Source organism: Hesperophylax consimilis, chromosome 9 (assembly GCF_061612785.1).
Source record: "Hesperophylax consimilis isolate HC1 chromosome 9, BYU_Hcon_1.0, whole genome shotgun sequence".
In the NCBI taxonomy this organism is placed as follows: Eukaryota; Metazoa; Arthropoda; class Insecta; order Trichoptera; family Limnephilidae; genus Hesperophylax; species Hesperophylax consimilis.
The window spans coordinates 25,462,826-25,483,737 of record NC_142844.1 but is presented as its reverse complement, the minus strand read 5'-3'; the positions used below and the strand labels follow the sequence as shown (position 1 = coordinate 25,483,737).

Genomic DNA, 20,912 nt, shown 5'->3' with positions numbered 1-20,912 from the left:
TAACTCAACATACCCAAGCCATAAAAGAACTAAACAAAAATCGAATATTATTTGAAATGCATCTCAATTAACCTTTATTACCTATCGGTATTTGCCCAAACCTGCTTTCTTTAAATACGCCCGACATCTCTCACTCGCTTGCACATGGGAGTTGAGTGGGGCGGAACAGAGATAGAGATTCGAATCGGGTTTCACGGTCATAAAAACTCTCATTCCAGGAATTGAATTATTAAAATAACAAATAATATCCTTTTTTTAAATACCGATGTAAACAAAAGGCTCGAAGATAAATATAAAAAGAAGACTTAGAGCATTACGATTCGATAATTTTGTACATATATTTGCGACCTTTACAAAGAGATTGGTATATAATATCCAAATAAAAACATTGAATAATTCCGCCTTTTCTGCCATTGAAATGAGGCCGGCGCAAAACGTAGAACTACCCTTCCCAGCGTTAAGCATCAATCGACCGAACGGGTAGAACTACCTTTCCCGGCCGAAGTGTGTTAATATGAATAAACAATATTGAACATTATTAAATTATGAAAGGTTATCTCAAAATTGTACGATTTTTGGAAATTAGCAATAAAATATTTATATGCATAAAAAACAGTATAGATAGATAAAAATAATTGAAGATTATTCAAATGAAAATCAAAATATTTATCAATGTCTATGTAAATGAAACCATAAATTTGATATGTACATATTGATTTCCTGGAAGTATTCCAAGGCATAATAAATTATTACACACCAACATCACTATAAATTATTACTATACTGTAGAGCATGACTTGATTTTTTTCACAGGGATAATATAAAATATGCTAAGAAAAATGTTATCTGCTCAAAATACCATTATTTAGGCACTTATAAAATACCTAACTTGTCTATGATATGTAATAAATTCCCTTCCGTATCGTCAGCCTAGCCAAACACGTTCTTTCATTCCCGTACCTAATTAATATCATATAATATTAATAAAAAAAGTTATAATTTTTGTACTTTTTAGTATTTATATTTTTGTTACAAACATAACAGACAACCACGGCTGTTAACATTTGCAAAGAATTTGGACCTGACCCTTATACCTCATCTATTCTATGATCCATTTCACAGAACAAAAGTCGATTCAACTTCTATTTCCATCAGCCATTCTATCGCATAGAAAGCCATGACTCACTGATTTATCATCATAGAATAGATGACGTGGGAACCCAGCTTCAGTGAAAAGGTACACATACCTACTAAAAATCTTAGATAATATATTCTTATTTTTTATTACAATTTTTTTTAGCCGTTAATGGCTCCTTCCTGCTTCATTTGTTCTATGATCTATTTCATAGAATCTAGAAATATATCAATGAGAACAGACTTTCTATACCATAGAACGCCTGATAGAAATATAAGGTCAATGTTGAAACAACTTCAACGGTTTACGAAATTCAAATGGGATGGACGATGCCAGGCGAGTGTAAGTCTTACAAAGCGCTGGGCACTTGTGGTTTTGTTCTTTATTCTATGTATGAATACATACTATGGTCTTTTTGGATCCAGTCAGTGAGGTGAATTTGGGAAGCAGCGCCTTGAAGACCAATCGAATAACAAACTCATCGGGCTCCTCATCCTCTTCCCCCTGGACGAGTGTGTTGACGCACCTCAAGGCCAGCTCCGATAGTTTCATTAGTTTGCTCCTATCTATAAAATAGAAAAAAATCAATGACAATCGTGAGAAACAATTTTTTTTAATTAATGGCAGCAAAATCTCCTTAATTCGCCTACTTCTTAATACTGAAAAATGATTTCAATAATGTTTCGTTTCAACTTAATTACTACAAGAAACAATTATTTACGCCAGGGAAGATGGTAAAAGATGCACTAAAGATTTTTTTTTTTAATTTTCCCGTATTTTGACATGTTTTGCCACATTTGTTAACATGATGCGACGTTTGCCAAAAGGTTGCACTTCAATCTAAATATGCACAAATTATTTCAATAACGAGAACTAAGAACCTATTTCATGCATGTTTTTTCATCTCTCCCAATATAAATAGTTGTTTCTTGTACTGATTAAGTAGAAACAATGTGGCATTTCAACAATTTGGGCACATTTAGAATTAAGCAAGGTGTGGAAATTTTACCATAATGGCATTCTGTTTGTTGTTGGTAGTGCGTCGGTGTACCGGGCAGGGACGTATTTCAAAATTTTGCGTCCTGGGCGAATATAATTGGTTGATAAACAAGTTTTTTTTACTGTTTTACATTTGATATGATTTGAGATTTTCACGGCTTAAAGTATTATGATTTATTTTTGGGGTATTATGCTGTGATGTGCTACCTGCTTCTTTAGCCAACGTTTTGGACAGCATTACAGTGTCCATCATCAGGGAAGATGTGTAAACATCTGATGTTTATACATGATGTTTACACCTCTGCAGGTACATATTTCAAAATGTTGTGCCCCGGGCGAATATGATTGGCCACCGCTTATATGATTGGATTAAAATCGCTTGACAAACGGAGTCTAGAAACGTTCGATCCCAAGCACAAAACTGGTTTTTATTTATTTTGTAAATAATTTTATAAAAATTTAATCAAGTGAAACTGTCACAGATAATCTTAGCTATAATACGGTATTTTTTTAAGTTGTTTCCTTTATGCATTCATACATTTTTATTGAAAAAATATTTTTTTTAGTAGTTTGCATTTATATTTTTTATTGAGTAATTTATATAATTTATTTGTATTCTACTCAAGCGAAGCGATAGGAAAACCTTCAATTTATCTATAGCATTTTTTGTATTCATAATGTACACGATTCGTTATAAAGATTAATAAAAATAGTGATTTGGCATTAAGCTTCGCCTTAAATGTTATTATGAGTTTTCAGTAGGTACTCAAAAACATCAAAACCATATTGGAAAAATAAATTCATTTTCCAAAAAGGCTTAAACTTTTAAGAAATGGTCATGTAAAATGTTGAATAAAAAACATGTCATTTTTTAATTCTTAGTAGTATGGAGAATGATCACTCTGCACTGCAGTTTGCCATTGCTGTGCAGATAAACATATGTAACCAGGGGCGTCGCCAGCCTCCAAGCTAGGGAGGAAGCTGCTTATTTATTTTATAGAGCTTACAGGGAAGGAACAAAGAAGTAGTCAGAATAAACTAGAAATATTTACATACAAATTGACGTGTACACGGCATTGCCCTGGTTTATGAACAGGGCCATTTTAAACCGTGAATTGGCTCAAAATATTCATTTGCATTTGGAAAAGTCAAATAATGTAAATTAAATGTATTTATTTATGCGTAGATTACCTACATACATATAAAAAAAATACCTCGAAAAGAATTGCGAATACCATACATCAGTCCCAAATCCTCGAAGATCTTGGAGCCCTGTTAATTATTAAATTCTCTAAGAAACGGAAAAAGCGCAGCAGACAAAAATTTTTCTCCGGTATTCCCAATTATAGTAGCTGTCGGTGAAGGTAACGTAATATGAATTATAACATTCCCAAAGACACAAAAGAATAATTTTCTGGGTTGAAGTTATTTTTCGGAGAGTCTGTATCCCAACAATACTAGGATGAAAATTTTTTTAGTATTTTCTTAAACGGAAATATTTCTATTGGCTAGTAGCCGAATAGACAAATGCGTCAAATTCCCACCCACGCGTCGCGACTTTAAACCACTGTTAGCTATGTCCTCCATTGCATCACAAGCAACATTTGCCAATTACACAAAAATTTGAAATATTTTTTTCTGAGTTCTGTATCCTCAATATAATAATAATAATAATATTGGACAATTTGTATAGCGCCGCTTTTGTGAGATATCACCTCAGGGGCGCTTCATGTGTATCATTTTGGAACCTGTCCATTATTTCTTATTGGGGCCTCCTCTGTAGAGTTTTATTTTTTTTTACATTTCTTGAAAAGAATGTGACCTTACTGGGGTACCCCGTTCTAATGTCACATTGTACATGGTAATTTGTATGAGTTATAAAAAATGTAATTCGTTTCAATTTGGTCAAGTTTTTTTAAAAAGTTGATATTAAAAAAAAATAATATAATATCAGTTCCCACCACCCCGAAGTTGGGGCTCAAGGTACTTCTCGGGAACTCTGTTAAGAATTGCTAGAAAGGAAGCATATCAATTATCGACATTGGACAAATAACTTTGACATAGTAGTGACAAAGTTGGAATTTTAAACCATGCCAAGCAAAACGTGCAAGGATCCCTCGCGAAAACCCTACACTCATCATTCCTACACTAATCTTTCCTTTCTCAGACCTGCGTGACACGTCTTATAGTTTCCATGTAATAGAAATCCCAACAATTTTTTTTGTACAGTAAGGGGCAGCCGCGCCGGTGACAATCATTTGTGCCTGCGAAAATCAAGTGGGACGGCCCTCTGGCGTTCGCTCCCTATGCCTTTTAGGAGAATACGTCCCTGGTGTAAATATTGATGTGTGAATAAAAAAATACAGTGAACTTTTACCTACAACAACCGTTTTTAATACATATTTTTAAAAATACAAGCCTTTGGTTCAACTTAACGACAGTAAACAACAACTTTTTGCATTTACGATTTTGAAAAATAGTTCTATTTTATATTTTAAACGTAAATATTAATTTACGCGAAAATCTGCAAACCGACACACCCTTTAGAAAGAATACCGATGTGAAATTCGCGTATGTGTGTAACTGGCAACCTAACAAAAGAAAACATGAAACACATAACGAAAGCTTTAAATATAAAAATTTAAATATAAGAAATAATAATTGATTATAAAAGTTAAATCAAAGGGTTTTTTATGCGTATTAAAAACGGTAGTTGTAAGCAAAAATACATACCTATAGCCATCCGTGTATCAATATTGGTGTTGCCAATAAACTCTACTAGACAACATATTGTCTCCTCAAGGCTCTCCTCCCCATTCTTCAGGTCGATGTTATACAGCATCACAAAGAGATCATTTAATAAAATCTTTAACTGCCTGTTCAGGACGTCCATTTCACTTGCATCATTGTAATAACGATTCTGCTCCAAAATGAGAGCGGGAAACTTAAAGCAAGACAAGCATTGGATATACATTTGGGAATGAAAGATCCCGTATACAGCACTGCCCGGGATGATCGCCATGCTCATATATGTCCTTCCTGCTAAAATAGCACTCACTCTACAGTCTTCATTCATTATGTTTTTAGGGGCTTTCTGAATGAGGTGGAAGAGAAACGCGATCAACTCCCTGTGATGGATAGTATTGGATAAATTTCGCCATGACCTATCGACGTTATCTTCGGGTAAGTCAGAATCAGTAGGGAAATTTAGCCAAGCTTTCGTAGCTTTGATAAATGGAATCAGAACGGTATTGTTAATGTCTATTTCTTCAATAGAAATCTCATACTCTCGCGGAAAATCTACAGCTTCCAAAAACTCTTTGTTCCATACTTCGTCGACCCAATCCCGGTCTAAGGTTTGCAGGTTCAGGGGGTGCAATAGTGCCGAAATCTCCATCATGAACTAAATACAACTTGTTGAAACTATTAGTATTATGGCATAGTGAAAATTCCGCAGAGGAAATTAACAATTACAATATGCACCATCGTCCCCACAGTGATTGCGATTCGTGTCATGTTTAATATTATATGGAAAATGAAAATCCAAACTTCGAGACTGACAAGTTTAATGTTTAATGCGTTTAATGTGACAAGCCAAGGGTGGCCAAGTGCAAGTGACAGACCATAAATAAACCATCACTGACAATCTGACAATGTCAACAAAAAGCAAAGAGCGGGAATTGGAGCTGCTGAAACCAGAGATTTTAGAGAATTTTGCATAGATAAGAGATAATGGGAAAATGTTGTTCGTGGGAAAGGTTCGTAGTAGTGATGGGCAGGATCGAAAAATTAACACGTTCGAAATATTTTAATCAAAAGAATCGAATGATTAATCGATTTAATTGCTCGGTGTTCAAAAGGGGGAGGAGTAGCAGCGGACAGAGGCAGAGGCAGGTTTGAAATCTCCTTATATTTCTCTTTATTACGTGAAGACATTCTTCAAATAATAAATTTAAATATTTCTTCCCCACGGACATAAAAACCTGAACACTAAAACAATACCAAATTTAATATTTATGTATCAGGCCGATTGCATCTTTCACAAAAAAATACGTTCATAACATTAAAATACATTTAACGCCCTCGAGGTGATTTTTCACAAAAACCGCACTATAAAAATGATCAATTTATATTTATTAATAACCTTACCAACTAGACACATTAATTACACGGGCTTCGTAAACCCAAACCTAAAATATAAATTAATTGTTAACATACTCGTAGTTTTTTCGGTCGGTAGATAATATACAGATTTATATAGAACATTCGACAATTAGCAAATAATAATTGCGAAATCCCAGTGGATATCATATCATATTAGGTAGTATGTAACACAATGCACCCGCGGGAATAATATCTCGTTTGTCAAGCGATATTTTTGACGTATCTCGGACTTGGAAATCGATTTGATATTGATGAATTCTAATCAATAACGTTACTGCTTTTATATCAATCAATTCTAACCAATGACATGACGGCTGTGGTTTCGAATGATTTTTGACAAAATTGATTCCTTGTTGGATGACGTTTCGAAACGGATGCCTCGGACTGTGTGATGATTTTTGAGAGAATCGATTCCGTGTTCGATGACGTTCCAGAACGATTGTCTGTGATGATTTTTTAAAGAATGTCCATGACAATGAATCGACATATTTCGATGGTTTAAAAGAACGAGTAAATTGTGCCCATCGCTAGTTCGTAGAAAACTTGTTTAGCAAAGTTAGCTCATCGACGGGGTAGAGCGGCGATTGGCTAAAAAATCATGACTTAGATAGAAGCCCATTTTCAGGAGATTTGAATTTACTGCAATAACAGAATGCATTTGCAATGATTTATTTGCAATTCGTTGGTAATATTATACTAATTATTGTATTAAAATTTTTTTTTGAAATAAATGGGAATATCCCAAGAACATTTGTAGTGTTACTTATACATTGATGGTGTTGAATCAAGGTTATTTATTGGCGCCTGGTACATATTGCCTTTGAAGACATTTTCAAATTGAAAGTCTCATTTACCAAACTATCATCACAAGGATATGACAGGAAAAGTGTGGAGAATAATGGTATTTTAACAAAGAGACTTGAAATTCGCGAAAAACCGCCATTTGGAATCGAATCGTTGTTTAAAATAGCTTTAGCCGTATTTGACTAGGTACTTCTTCATCCTCCTCCTCCCCATTTCCTTCCCCTCCCCGTACAGAAGTAGCTCGAAACTCTTCTCATCACTGCTAAATGAAATAACACATTTAATTTATGACATAACATAACTGTATCTGACCGAGTCCTTTATATTGACTGTAAATAGGGTGTGCTGGGTTTTCTAGTCGATGAGCTGCTATATGTTCAGGGTCTGACCCGGTTTCTGTGATGTCGTATATCCAAGGAGAGAGCAGTCGGTAGTCCAAGGAAGCGCAAGGTCAGAAGTCAAAGGCGGTTGTAATGGTTCCAGCGGGAGAAGCAGTCCAGAGTGAAGCGGTCAGAGTAGATGTCAAAAGAGAGATACTTGAGATCGCTTTTCGCGCGGTATATAAAGGGATAGCGGGATCGTGCACAGATCGGTGTGCGCGTGCCAGGACCACCCCATGTTAACGAGGTGCATTTTTATGCAGCTTCGTGTGTTTTCACATTACTTTAATAGTCAATATTAAAATTATTTATTAAGTAGTACTCTTTACGCCGCTTCATCTAGTGAAAATTGCTTTTCCCTAGCATTTTTAATGTTTTTTTATAATAAATTGAATAATATAAATCAGTGGGTCTTTAACCCGACATTTGTTGTGAGGAAATCCTTACAACTACTTAATATTAATGTTTACATATTTCAATCTTACTTTACAACATAGACGCGAGTCCAGCCTTTCAACCTGTATATTTTTATTTAGCATTACTGCGGCGAGACTCACGCAAATCTAACATTAATTTGCGCAACTGAACAGAGAAATATTTCTAGCTATTTCGTACTTTGCGGTGATTGGCTGACAGTCGCCGGTCGGTGTTTGGCCTGGCTTCGCCTGGGCAAAAGAAAGGGGATGCGACGTAAATACTAGCTTTCTTATCCTTCTATGGTCAGAAAGCTGCTTTGTGGCTTTTGGGTAGCATTTCTTTATACCGAAATAAGCCAAATTTCAATATGAATAAATATTAGAGTATTTTATCAACATCAACTCCACACAGGAGGCCCCAAGTAAGATAAATTCCTCAGGGCCTATGTCATCTTTGGGATTGCAGTGAGGAAGGTCTTTTTAAGAAATTGATCAGATTGTGAAAATGGATCATGATACGACCCATGTTGCAGGAGGAAGGAAGCACGAAATTTTTCCACATCCGAACTGTTGAAATCAAGAACGTTATATAGAAACGACCCGTTCTCGTGTGATAAATAATGTCAACCAGTTATAAATGTTTGTCATGTTTCCCGACTATGCACTGGTGCCGAAGTATATGCAGGATACATGATAATAGTTCCTCGGAGCATCTTCCATTTAAATGCCGGTAAAACAAAGACAGCATTTCCACCTAACGGCTGTGCTCTAAAGAATGCAATCCGTTGGTTAAGACAGGGGAATCTATCAAACTGATCGCCCGTTTATGCGATGAGTCAAGAGTTTTTTCAAGTGTGTTGGGGCTCCAGAGCAGAGGTGGCTGCCAAATTTAATAATGGTTAAAAGTGTGTATTGGTGACATTTGCAATGTATGTAGCGGTATATGCAAACCTACAGTGCGTGGAAAGATATACCAAAAACTATATTTAATAACTGACGTGCGCCCGGTGTTTCTCAGAGTTAAGAATAGTTTGGAGTAAAGTTCTAGTGTACCTGAAATCTGTGTGTAGTTAAGGTGGAAATACATGATATTATTGTTAAGAATTGAAAAGTATTTGTTCAACTCGATTGCGCCATGTCTTCCTCGAGCGTACCCGACTTTTTATAGCTTTAACTACTGTACACCATACTGTTATTTTTAAAAGAAAACATAATTTTGAATTTACTGACCGGTCGGTGGCCGAGTTGGCATCGCACTTGGGTCCCACTCGGGCGTAATGTGTTCAATTCCTCGGCTGGCTAAGTCCTCCATCACAACACAAGCAAAATTTTCAGCTTACTGTGGTAGTAGTAGGAGATTTTCAAATATTTTCAGGTTATTCGTAACCCGGGAATGTTTGTCTTTAAAAAACAAATGTCTCCGTATTTCATTCCAGTTCAGGGATAATGCGTACCATATTGTTATCGGCAGTTAACAATATATCGTTTTCGACCCTGTATCATTTCAGAGACAAGTTTTTCCTGTGCGTCTTCGTCTTTTTCTACCGTTTACAACTGATTATCATTTGACTTGAACAACTTAATTCGACATACATGTAAGTGCAAGTAAATCAACATAGATTTACCATTACATTTATTTTCGAGTGACATCACAAGCTTGCGAGCGGCCCAGTGCGTTTTTTTTTTCTCAGTAAAGTGCCTGTATAAGCCAACCTTGTTAAATACATTTTCTACTAACCTTGTTCGTGGGCAAGGTTCTTAGTAACGATGGGCACAATCGATGATTTACTAATTTTTTTTGACCATCGAAATATTTCGATTCATTATCATGAACATAAAGAATCCAAAGGACGTCACACCTGGCATTTCTAGGTGAGAATCATTTCGAATATCTTTAAACCATTTCAAACAACCTCGAAGTATTTCGATTATCTCCGAACCATTCCAAAAAACCTCGAATGATTTCGATTATCTCCGCACCATTTCAAACCAGTTAAAACATAATACAGGGTTTTGACTTAGATATTCGACATGATGTAAAACTTTTTATCGCGCACACATATTAACGGACTGTAATTTTCGGAAACTTATTTCCTATAACAGTAATCAGCACTTTTTACATTCGTTCCGCTTGTGACCAGTGTATCCATAGAAGGCAAGTCATCGAATTTTTCTCCTTTTTAGCACCTAGATCCACCGGACGGCAACCAGGATCAGGTTTCGTCACCGCCGCATCAACTTTCATCATCTGAATTTCGAAACATATTGAGATTTCGAACATTCTACCAACCGTCCTACAGAGTAATATCCATCTGCTATATGTTTGCCCTCAGGAGGGCTTCTCCGGGTCATTTTGTGTTCCAGATTTCAGGTCATGCGTCCAGCATGAAAAGCTATCAACAGTATCAACTTTGTTTGACAGCTCTCGGTTGCAGCGATGGCCAGCAGTCGGTAGCCAGCGAAGACACAGTGGGACGATGGGCTTCTGGAATTATCACATCGACAACCTTTCAGTAAGAAAAAGAAAATTAATTCACAAATTCATTGCATTAAGAAACATAATTAGACAACAAGATCTAAAAATAAATCTACAGACAGACGAAATGCCGAATGATCAAGAATGATTTTTATTACCGACCTTTCGACATTACGAAACTTTTTTATATTTTATTAGCAACATTTCGGTGTTGACTGAAATATTCGATATATAAAATCGATCTTTCGAAAAATGTCCTTGGGGATATTGTTTTGTTTTATTCCAATCTCTATGGTTAAGGTTTCGTTTCTGACTTCCGTTATTGTCTATTGCACTTCATGGCGTTTCGGAAGTGGTAGGTTATAATACTATTTTGCAGAACGTTTTACAGTAAAGTTAAGGTTTGTATTTTATTTATCAAATATAAACTTGCGATTTAAATGTTTGTGTACCAGTCATCTGAGCCATGGATTGTTCGGGATTTAACGCGTAGTAATCAGTAAGTGTTTAAACGAATGTGATTGTTCATTGACATAATGACGCAGTTTTTACCTCCGAATTTGCTAGCGCTCTTCGCGCCCAGAGACTCCATACCTTTCCTACCGCCTCCAAATAAGCTTCCTCATGAAAAGAAGCAGAAAGGATACCTGGGGGTTGGGGCGTTCCTCGATTTCTTCGAAGATCCGACGGAGACTCCGCCCCCGACTCGGGTAGAGACTCGCGAGGAGCGACTGGAGAGAAGGCGCCGGGAGCGTGCTGAACAGGTGGCCTACAAGCTGGAGCAGGAGATCGCAGTGTGGGATCCCAACACGACGACAGGATGCACCGGAGATGCATTCAAGACTCTTTTTGTGGCGCGCATCAACTACGACACTTCTGAGTCCAAGCTGCGCAGGGAGTTCGAGGGCTACGGGCCCATCAAGAAGATCGTAGTCATTCACGACAGCGTCAATGGAAAGCCCCGTGGCTATGCCTTCATTGAGTACGAGCACGAGAGGGACATGCACTCGGCGTACAAGCACGCCGATGGTAAGAAGATCGATGGGCGGCGAGTCCTAGTCGACGTGGAGCGCGCCCGCACAGTGAAGGGCTGGTTACCACGAAGGCTCGGTGGCGGATTGGGAGGAACGAGGCGAGGTGGCCCCGATGTCAACATTAAGCACTCTGGACGCGAGGACAATGAGCGGGAACGTGAGCGCTATCGCTTGGAGCACGAGCGCGAGGGCCGTGGAGCCCGCGCTGCTCTGGAACAGCCTGAGAGGCGTCGCTCCCGGGATCGGGAAAGACCGCGCCGCCGCACTCGATCCCGTTCCCGCGAGCGCCGTCCACGCCCGCGTCGCTCCCGTGAACCTGAGGTTCGTGAGGACCGTTCAGAGAGAGGTGACCGTGGCGATCGAGCGGACCGCAAGCGCCGCCGCTCCCGAGATCGCACCGACAAGGACAAGGAAAGAGAGCGCGGTGGGGACCGAGACAAGGACGGCAAGGATAAGGACAAAGACCGGGACCGTAGGAGAAGAAGGGAACGCAGGGAAAAGAGGGAGGATGGGACGGTCAAGGAGGAAAGGATAAAGATCAAGGAAGAGCCTGTGGATGACTATCCCGATTACTCCACCCAGTATCCAGTAGATGGTGGGAATGTTAAATTTGAGAATGAGGAAGATGAAAAGAAATTCCAACCTGAAGGTTCCAATGGCCACTACCCAAACGAGAACCAGGAAGATGGGGAGTATGAGGGAGAGGACTATTGAGTTTGCTCCTAATTTGTTTATATCTAGTGTAACGTTTATCTCCAACTCGACCGTTTGTGAGTTCTCCTAACAGTTATATTTATTATGTTAATCTGGGGAGAGGTTTGTATCACTACAGTAGAGTCCGTTAGTGAATATTCTCACTCAACACTATCATTATAGCCATTTCTCAGCTGTCCTTAGTACAGCCCATGTTCAGGTAACAACTGTGATCACACTCAAGTGATGTCTGTAATGTTAGTTGGAGTGTTAGGGATTCTCCAGTTTTGCTAATTATTCCCTAATTCTATGGAAAGACCCTGTAAGTTTGTTTAACGTCGCTGGCCACTGCTTCTTGCGCACAGAGTTATGTGAGCAGTGGTGAATTGCTAACTATTACATTATTGATATTCCCAATTTTGCATTAATAACAATCATCAACTAGTAAGTATGTTTTGTGATTTTTGTATTACGCGATTACCAAAAGTGATCAGTGAAAAGTTTGTATACTTTCTCTAATTATTGTAGAATATTTAGTTTAGCGGCATATTGGAGAGTTAACAAAATATGGATTTATCAGATAAGTATATTATTACAAGCCTAAATGACCATTTTGTAAGTATCAGAATCCAGAAGTTGTAAGTAAAATCTTTGGTTGGCAGCAATTTATATATTTTTTTTATTTCAACCACAAATTATTTTTAACTTATAAAGTTTATTTATGTACATAAACGTAAGATGTATCCTGATTTAAATGAAAAGCAATAGGCGTAACTTCCATCAGCCTACAACTACTGATTTGGAGAACTTATTGTTTCCGGGTTATTTTTCAGGGTGCATCTTACTAACAATGGAGAAAGGTTAATGATTTGATTATTGCCACTGATGATTGCCCGATTTGGTTTGTTGCTGGTGCAGGTAAAAAATTGTATTTGAAAATCTATTGAATCGGGTAAAAAGTGTATGAAATTTAATTAAAAACAGGTAAAAAGTGTATTTGACAATGATCTAAAACCAGGTAAAAAGTTGTGAAGTGACCCAAGTGTTTGTTAGTGGATGACATTGGTAAGAAGTGTTATAAAAATAGTTGATGTCTGTTGTGGTAACCTAGTGCATATTTCTAATTTATACAGTCTCCAACGGGCAAATCATTGGCTTCTCCAGGTTTGTATAGTACTAGATTTGGATCAATGTATGTCACCTCTCTCGAGTGGGCTGTGGGAGGAGTAGCTCGCCAGGTATACCAGTTTATGTATTTAACTCCTCTGGTTCCACAGCTCCTCGGTGGCCAGCCGCCAGAGCTGTGGATCACTTTCTAGCCTGGTTTCTAGATAGCTGCCAGCTGGAGTGGTAAATGTTCTCTCAACTGTATTCTTTTGTATCTTTAATCAACATGTTATGTTCATTTAGTTTTTATTTAATATAAATATAAAGTTCTGACACTTCTCTGCAAAAGAAAACTTATTAATTTGTATTTAATCATAAATGGCCTCTTATCCTATTGATATTGGTGAGATTTGTTCCACTGTCTGTATAGTGTCATGGTAAAGATCCACACCCTCAAAGTTTCTATTATATTCTAGGCCTCAAAGATGCGACACTTCCCTTTCATCGCACGAACAGTATTCGTACAAAATAATAACATAGAAGAAGCGTGTAGAGTGTTAAATAGAATATTAGGAAAAGAAGGAATTCTGGATCAGTTCCGTCGCACTCGTTTCTACGAAAAACCATTTCAGGTGGGTTCCTGTGTACTGGTACTGTGGTGTCCAGGCACTCGGTAGCATGCTTCTCTAGTTCCCTTAGCTGTGTCAGATTACTTACGAGCATTGACATCTCGTACGGCAAATTAGACTTACCGAGTCCTCTTTTGCTTTCAGAAGAGACGTCGCATCAATTATGAAATATGTAAATCTATCTACAACGAGGACATGGATAGAAAAATACAGTTTGTCTTGAGAAAGAATCGCACAAATCCTTTCCCCGGCTATGTTTGAATACTCTATAACTTCTGTCAGTTGTTGCATGCTCCTCAATTCCGCTGTTGGAGATCAGCAAGTGACAATGATCAAACGGGCATCTTTATTTGTATAGTAAAATTAGGTATCCAATAACTTGTAAATTCGAAAATAAATTTACATGAAATATCAGAATTCTTTTAAGTTTTCCTCCATTGCCATAGTCCGGGCACCAAGAAAATACACAAACAGATCTTTGGATTGGTATGTATGGTGACTAGAGAATGGTAAGCTAATCCTGCTGCTGACTAATATCCCTGATTTCTGGTAGTAAGCGTCTACATTGTTGTTCTGCGTTCGAAGGATCTGTACTTGACAAGAGTTATGGATATAGATTTTAAAAGAACTCGTAGGGGAGGTTTTAAAACTAGTATAGTTTATTAGATTTACTCATCAGTAGAAATGGTGTAGTTACAATAATATTGGATTTGTATATTCTTGTCAAATCAATACCTTTGATAGGAGAGGTTAGATCTGCAATATTTTAGTTAATTTTTATGTCGGTCACATACACAACACTCCTAAAAACCACTTCATTCGGTAAATACAAGAATTTATTTAAAACAGTTCCTGTACAAAATGTTTGATTTGGAATTAACTGCTGTAAGCAATAATCGTTAACAGCTAACCGCTTATGGAATTAAATTAATTGTAAGGAATCGTCATAAACTGACCCTTGTACTATATGGGCGCCAACAGAAATTTGTGGAACAGAGTGCTCTCAGTATCACGCATTCGTAATGCACCTGGTTATGCTGATTCCTTGGCCAGTGTGAGGGAGCCTGCTAAGCATTCCAACAGACTTATTGGAACACATTCCCTAGGTGTAGTTTGCTTAGTTTTATAGAACATTAATTATATTGCAGAAAGACGGCTTAAAATAAAAGAGCAGTAATAAGATTTTCTTCAAATCGCATTTGAATTTATTCATACAAACTAGATAACACTACATGATAACAACCAAGTACCATCAATAAAAAACATACTTAATCCAGATAAGCTAAGAATATTTGCAAGCAAGCATTTGAGGTTTATTTTAATTAAAAATAGGCAGATAATACATTTTTATATTATAGATTGTGGTAAGTTTGATTCTATTAAAAATTATTAACATTGTATTGCAGTTTAAAAATAAATGTTTTGGTCTTTGAATGTGAGAATGCTTACAAAAAAAGTTTACACAAATGGATTCCAGCATGTTAACCTGTTAGGGAAATTCTTTAAATAAATACAGTTAATTAAAACTAATATTTTACTTCCCTTCAAAATCATCTCTGTTCTAACTCCTTGGTAAAAAAAAAAAAAAACAAGATGTTTTGACACATTTTATGTTGCAACAGTTCCTTCATCGGTGCTCTTTTCTTGCAGTTGTTTCAGTCTCAATTCAAAATAATCTTTCCTAGCTGTAAGTGGCACCCTCTTATGTCGGAGAAGAAAGTTTTCGTTACCTTTAGCGGAGTATAAATTCTCTCCTTCTTTCCCCATGAAGTGTCGCAAAGCCATATTCCTTTTTAAAATTTTATCGTAAAACTCAATTCCACCCTCGATGAAGTCTGGACCGAGATCGGCAAGTTTTTCATCTGTACTAGTCTCGTAGTGAACCTGTGCAACATCCTTGACCATAAAGTAAAGTCCTGTGCTGAATATGGAGATTAGAGAATACACCACCATGCGTAAGCCTACTGGTCTAGAGTATAAGTTCATTTTCTCATTTAAGCTTCTGGTGCCCAAATAAGTTCCCAGAATGATGAAAGTAGGACATAAAGAATTGATGAAAAGATGCCTTGTTTGGGTCATCATTATTTCCCTGCAAATCCCGAACATTTGAACCTTTTCAGGTAACACAAGCGCTTCCTCCAACTTCTGGCCGGCTTCTGATGTCCAGTTCACAGGCTTCAAATTTACCTAAAACATATTTATTTTATTTCTACTGGAAGCTTGGAAATAGGAAATGTTTTTATTTTGATTAATGTTTGGGGTATTATGCCGTGTTGCGCTTCTGAATTCTCCTTCAGCTAACATTACAGTGTCCACCGTCAGGGCAGATGTGAACATATCATAATACCACAAAAAATTATCACGATACTTTTAGGGCCATGAAAATATCAGAAAATGGTTTGTATTAATTGAGTTTCATGAAACTACAAGAAGGTGATTTTAAAGCAACATACAAAAAAAAATTGGGACATTAAAATCGGTTTTGCCACTCATCATTCATTATTTCTACAAATAATTGAGAAATCACGCGAAAAATGTGGCTGAATTAACCAGTGGAATGCCGATAGGTCTGTGGAGAACAAAACGCATACTGCTATGGTTAAAAACATGATATAAGAGAAAACACTGCGCTTTATATTCAAATCTAGAAGTTAACCACAGAAAAATTAAAATGTAAGCCAAAAGTTCCAACTGAAATTTGAGAAAAAGTATGAAACTGAATTTTATATGAAAGAAAACAAAAATGAGGTAACAGTTATGTTGTCAAATAAAATTTCTGTTTTATCATTAGAAATTTTAGTTTAGACGAAAAAAAGTAAGTCAATCCATTTTTAAATCTTTTTCATGTCAGCATTTCGAAATGGAATATTTATAGAATTATATTTTTATTTCTAATAGTTAAATTTGCAAACATATTTCATCATCTTTCAAAAAACTGATTTTAGTTTTCAGATATATTCAGAAATAAATTTATTTGAATTTTATTGCAAAGCGGAAACACTCGGACCTTCTGTCAGAATATGCCAGAGGCCTGAGGAGTTAATAAATATCATATTTATATGTGCTAATTTTACCTGAATTGCATCTTTGTCGATATCCTCTTTGGAATTGAAATTGAAGTTGTCAGGAATACCGATGGAGATTCCGTACCTAGAAGAATACACACCTAAAAACAAATAACATTTTTGGTTAAGGAGAATCAAAATAGACTTTTGTTGCCAAATAAGGACCATGGGAATAATTACAACTCAATCAGTGCTGGCTTCGCCCATGTAAATTATGTATGCGCAATGATGTTACAATGTATATAGATGCGCTGTAGAAATCTCAAGGTGGCAAGCCAAAAACATGTGAACTGTAGTTCTTTACTCAACTCCACTAGTTCTACCTCTAAGTAAATTTGTAAGTGCCAAAATTCCCTCGTGTGTGATGAGAAAGTTTTTTCATTACTTGGCGAACACTAGCAAAAGCTAAGGAAAACATTCGATTAGTAAGAAACAAGAGAGTTTCTCACTTGCCACATTTTATCTTAATTTTGTGAGACAATAGAAAGTCTAGATGTATTGGAATGTCACTTTATACGTATACTTTTTTTAAATGTGAATACCGCACAGGAGTTCGGAGTCATTGGGACTGGCATCCCTAATTGGTGTGTATGGGGCAGAAGGGAGTTGGAATTGGGAAGAGTTGGGAAGTTTCTGGATAATTATATGAATGGTAGTCTTTGACTAGGGCGATACTGGAGTGTCTAACACTCTGGTAAGTGGATTACTAAAAAACGTTGGCCCAAATCAATATCACAGTACAATAGCCTGCAGCAAACAAGCATCATAAATAATTTATCTGTAGGATAATATATTATTCATATTATCTTATAAGACGGTACAATTTATAAAAACATTGTTTTGCAAAAAAACAAATAAGCTTTTATGAAAATAGAATAAGCCGGCGGACGGCTAAATCTCTCTAATTCAATAAATACTAGTATTTTTTGTTGAAAGTTAAAAATAAGCCAACGTAGCACAGTGGTTCCGTGCACCTGACCGGCAATCAGAAGGCGCGGGTTCAATCCCCGTCAGCGGCATTTATTTTATCAATTTATATTTGTGTTTCAGGCTAATAATTATTGCTTAAAATTATTAATAAAAAACTCATAAATTTTTCTCAAATTTCAGTCAGAACCTATAATTTGATAGAGGTATAGATTTTAATTATTCTGTGGTTACCTTCTATAATTGAATATAAAGCTTGGTGTTTTCTCTTTTTAACGCTGTTTAGTTCATATTTACAACTATGGCGGTGTAATTTATTATTTTATTTGTATTCTACTGAAGCGAAGCGATAGGAAAACCTTCAATTTATCTAAAGCATATTTTTTTGTATTCATAATGTACACCAATTCGTTATAAAGATTAATCAAAATAGTGATTTGGCATTAAGCTTCGCCTTAAGGGCGCTGTACAGTATATTACGAGTTCCTAGGCTCTATCTAATTTTGTCTGATAAATAAAAATGTAAATGTTGTTTGTTCAAAATTTTAAATCTCCAAAAGTTCTTCATCGATTGCTTTGAAATTTTGACACAACGTTGTATTAAGATATGCGTTTGTTTTTATATACCTATATTATAAAGATGTCACAAGTGACAGGTAAAAGATTTTTTTTTAAACAGCACCATCTGTTGGATGTAAAAGCAATGTGCGCTATTGTTTCTCTATCTGTACATACACACTGAACCACAGAAACGCGTAGTGGGGTACAGCTAGTTATTTATAAACAGAATCAGAAAACATAGTTATTATTATTTTTATGCGTAAACACACAAGAGTTCCAAATGCTCCCAACCATCTGGAGCCAGTGAGACTAAAAAACTATTATTTACAAACAGATTAAGTAAAACCTGGCAGGTCACTTCAGATAATTACACTTTTATTAAAAAGATTATGACCGCACGCAGACGAAACTAGTAAAACCACTGGACATTGATTTTACATTTGCTATTTACCCTCCATTTCCAATGATATTACATTTATTAGAAGATTGATGGCAAAAGTAGAGTTGATATTTCTTTTAAAAGACTGGAGAATTTAGGACTCATTACGATGTGAGAATTTTTATGAAATGACCTTAAAAAGTTACAAATTCTAGTTTACATTTTTTACATATTTACAATGCCGCAGACTGCGAAGGTGAAAGGTTTCTGACTTTACGGACATGACTGTCTAAATTAGCTCTAAATTCTGTTGAGTCTGTGATCATTCTTAAATCAAGTGGCAGTCCATCCCAGGCTTTAGGTCTTAACAGTCCAAAAGCACGCTCACCGAACTTAGTATCTGGTGCGCGCTTTGGTTTCTTCAACCTTCCGATAGCTGACGACGCTGCTCACCTAAGGGTTGACTATTGTGAATTGGTATTTTCCGGAATACACATTTCTGATGAGTAAAAGTCTGTAAGAAAGTTTTTTTTTCAGTCTAATTACGGATAAATTACAATCAACCAAAACTAATAACTTATTTTGTGCATGTAAATAGTTGTTTCTTGTTGAAACGAAGTGTAATTTCCATAATCTGTGCCCAAGAGTGCGGCGGTTAGGTTACCAATTATACTATAAATACCCCACATCGTCAATTTCTGAAAGCCACCTACCTGCATGGAATAAATCATATCCGAAGACATGGAACGGTTGCAGAAGAGTTCTTTGCAAACCACTAATTTTCAAAATATCCACACATTTATTGAACCTCTCCATAATAACAGGGGACACTTCCTGCTTCAAACCGCCCCTAAAAAAAGAACAACTTATTTGTTAACGTATAGTTATTTCGCATAGAAATTCATTCATCTTAATGTGTTTAAACTGGCAGCGAACTTCTGCCTTGAAATAGAATGATTTCCGAATATTTTTTCATCACCTCCGTGATGTTTGGACAGAAAGAAAAGCAAGGAATAAGGGAAGTTTTAGAATTATATTTTGATCTAGTAATAAGTATGAGCAGCAAGGAGCAACTTAGTAGAATCAATATTATTATCTTACTTGTATAAATGCACAATATCGATATATTTCGATAATAAAAAAGTTTCGGGGACAAAATTAATTAGAAGGGCGCCGGTGCCTGCAGCCATAGCAGCTATGCAAGTTGTTTTCCTCCCCGTTTCGGTCAGAAACCAACTGACCGGTCTTCTAACAGCCATTTTAAAATTATAATTACAGTAAATAATCCCATGCAATTTACGAAATTTTAGTGATTTAAAGGTTATATCATGGTTATATTACGTCTTATTCCACAGATATAATAAATATTTTTTCTGTCAAAATAAGTGTCGGCGTAATAGTGATGTTATTATTTCCCTTAGATTCTCATTAATCTCGATTTCTTCTCGATCGTATAGCATTCGAAGTAATTTTTAGAAACGTGCAATGGGAAAATTTTATGAAAATAATATACAAGTTGTCCAGTGGCAAAGTGGAGTAACTTTGAAGTTGGTTCTACATGAAAAGTACAAGTAAATAAAAAAGAAAAATAACTTTTTCAAAACTTCATCATGTTAAGGTACCGTAAAACAAGGTGAAGATCTGCCACTTTTGGATATTATGTATCATTGCCAAAAAAAGTAATACGGCTACTATGTATATTTGTCTATCCCGCCGGAAGGTGCCGAGGTCGTGCATCACAGGCGAGGTAAGCTTAGGCACAAGCCGGACGACAGGGTACTAGTTTGCCATTCCAGGGAGTGGCGTCCATGCCACCATCATGCCACTTTTAGATCTAAAATATAATAGTTCTGTGAACAGTTGTCCCCGAGTCGGAAAAAGATGTTTCTAATTTTATCTTATATATTAACTATTCAGAAATGATGTTTGTTGTTTTATAATTCTATACAAATATTTTGAGTGTAATTTCTCACTGAATTTATTTTAAACGGCGAAGTCTATTTTAGATAGAATAGGATTTTTAAAATTGGGTGACTTTTATTTCTTCACACCTCAACTAATGGCATCCACTTTTGAACTATTTTGTTTCTTACAGATTACTGGGCAATTAGGCCTCCTGCTTTTTAAAATGGTTAATATGATT

General features: G+C 36.4%; 4 protein-coding genes across 6 annotated transcripts in view; 2 read left to right on the top strand and 2 right to left on the bottom strand.

Moving 5' to 3' along the window:
• Positions 1 to 5,817, bottom strand: part of LOC149421115 (condensin-2 complex subunit D3-like) — a 34,455-nt gene extending 28,638 nt beyond the window's left edge. Inside the window, exons 1-2 of the mRNA XM_089635819.1 lie at positions 4,868 to 5,817; positions 1,541 to 1,701 (exon numbers count right to left, since the gene is read on the bottom strand). Of these exons, the coding sequence (XP_089491945.1) occupies positions 1,541 to 1,701; positions 4,868 to 5,534 (828 nt within the window). The 5' untranslated portion in view covers positions 5,535 to 5,817. The remainder of the gene's footprint in view (positions 1 to 1,540; positions 1,702 to 4,867) is intronic.
• Positions 5,818 to 10,667: 4,850 nt separating this feature from the next.
• Positions 10,668 to 14,254, top strand: mRpS21 (mitochondrial ribosomal protein S21). 3 transcript variants are annotated; one of them, XM_089635816.1, is made up of 3 exons: positions 10,668 to 10,775; positions 13,685 to 13,840; positions 13,982 to 14,254. In XM_089635816.1, exons 2-3 carry the CDS (start codon positions 13,694 to 13,696, stop codon positions 14,096 to 14,098), a joined length of 264 nt encoding a protein of 87 aa, XP_089491942.1. In that variant the 5' UTR covers positions 10,668 to 10,775; positions 13,685 to 13,693; the 3' UTR covers positions 14,099 to 14,254. The 3 variants fall into 3 exon arrangements, with proteins under 3 accessions (XP_089491942.1, XP_089491943.1, XP_089491944.1); XM_089635817.1 differs by having other exon boundaries at positions 10,669 to 10,729; XM_089635818.1 differs by having other exon boundaries at positions 10,754 to 10,873.
• Positions 10,782 to 13,678, top strand: snRNP-U1-70K (small ribonucleoprotein particle U1 subunit 70K). Its single transcript, XM_089635814.1, has one exon. The coding sequence runs from the start codon at positions 10,911 to 10,913 to the stop codon at positions 12,120 to 12,122; it is 1,212 nt and encodes a 403-aa protein (XP_089491940.1). The 5' UTR covers positions 10,782 to 10,910; the 3' UTR covers positions 12,123 to 13,678.
• Positions 14,255 to 14,395: 141 nt separating the features above from the next.
• LOC149421112 (transmembrane protein 177) lies at positions 14,396 to 20,116 on the bottom strand. Its single transcript, XM_089635815.1, has 4 exons — positions 19,871 to 20,116; positions 19,483 to 19,619; positions 16,912 to 17,003; positions 14,396 to 16,024 (listed from the first exon to the last, which is right to left on the bottom strand). Exons 1-4 carry the CDS (start codon positions 20,026 to 20,028, stop codon positions 15,446 to 15,448), a joined length of 966 nt encoding a protein of 321 aa, XP_089491941.1. The 5' UTR covers positions 20,029 to 20,116; the 3' UTR covers positions 14,396 to 15,445.
• Positions 20,117 to 20,912: the final 796 nt, after the last annotated feature.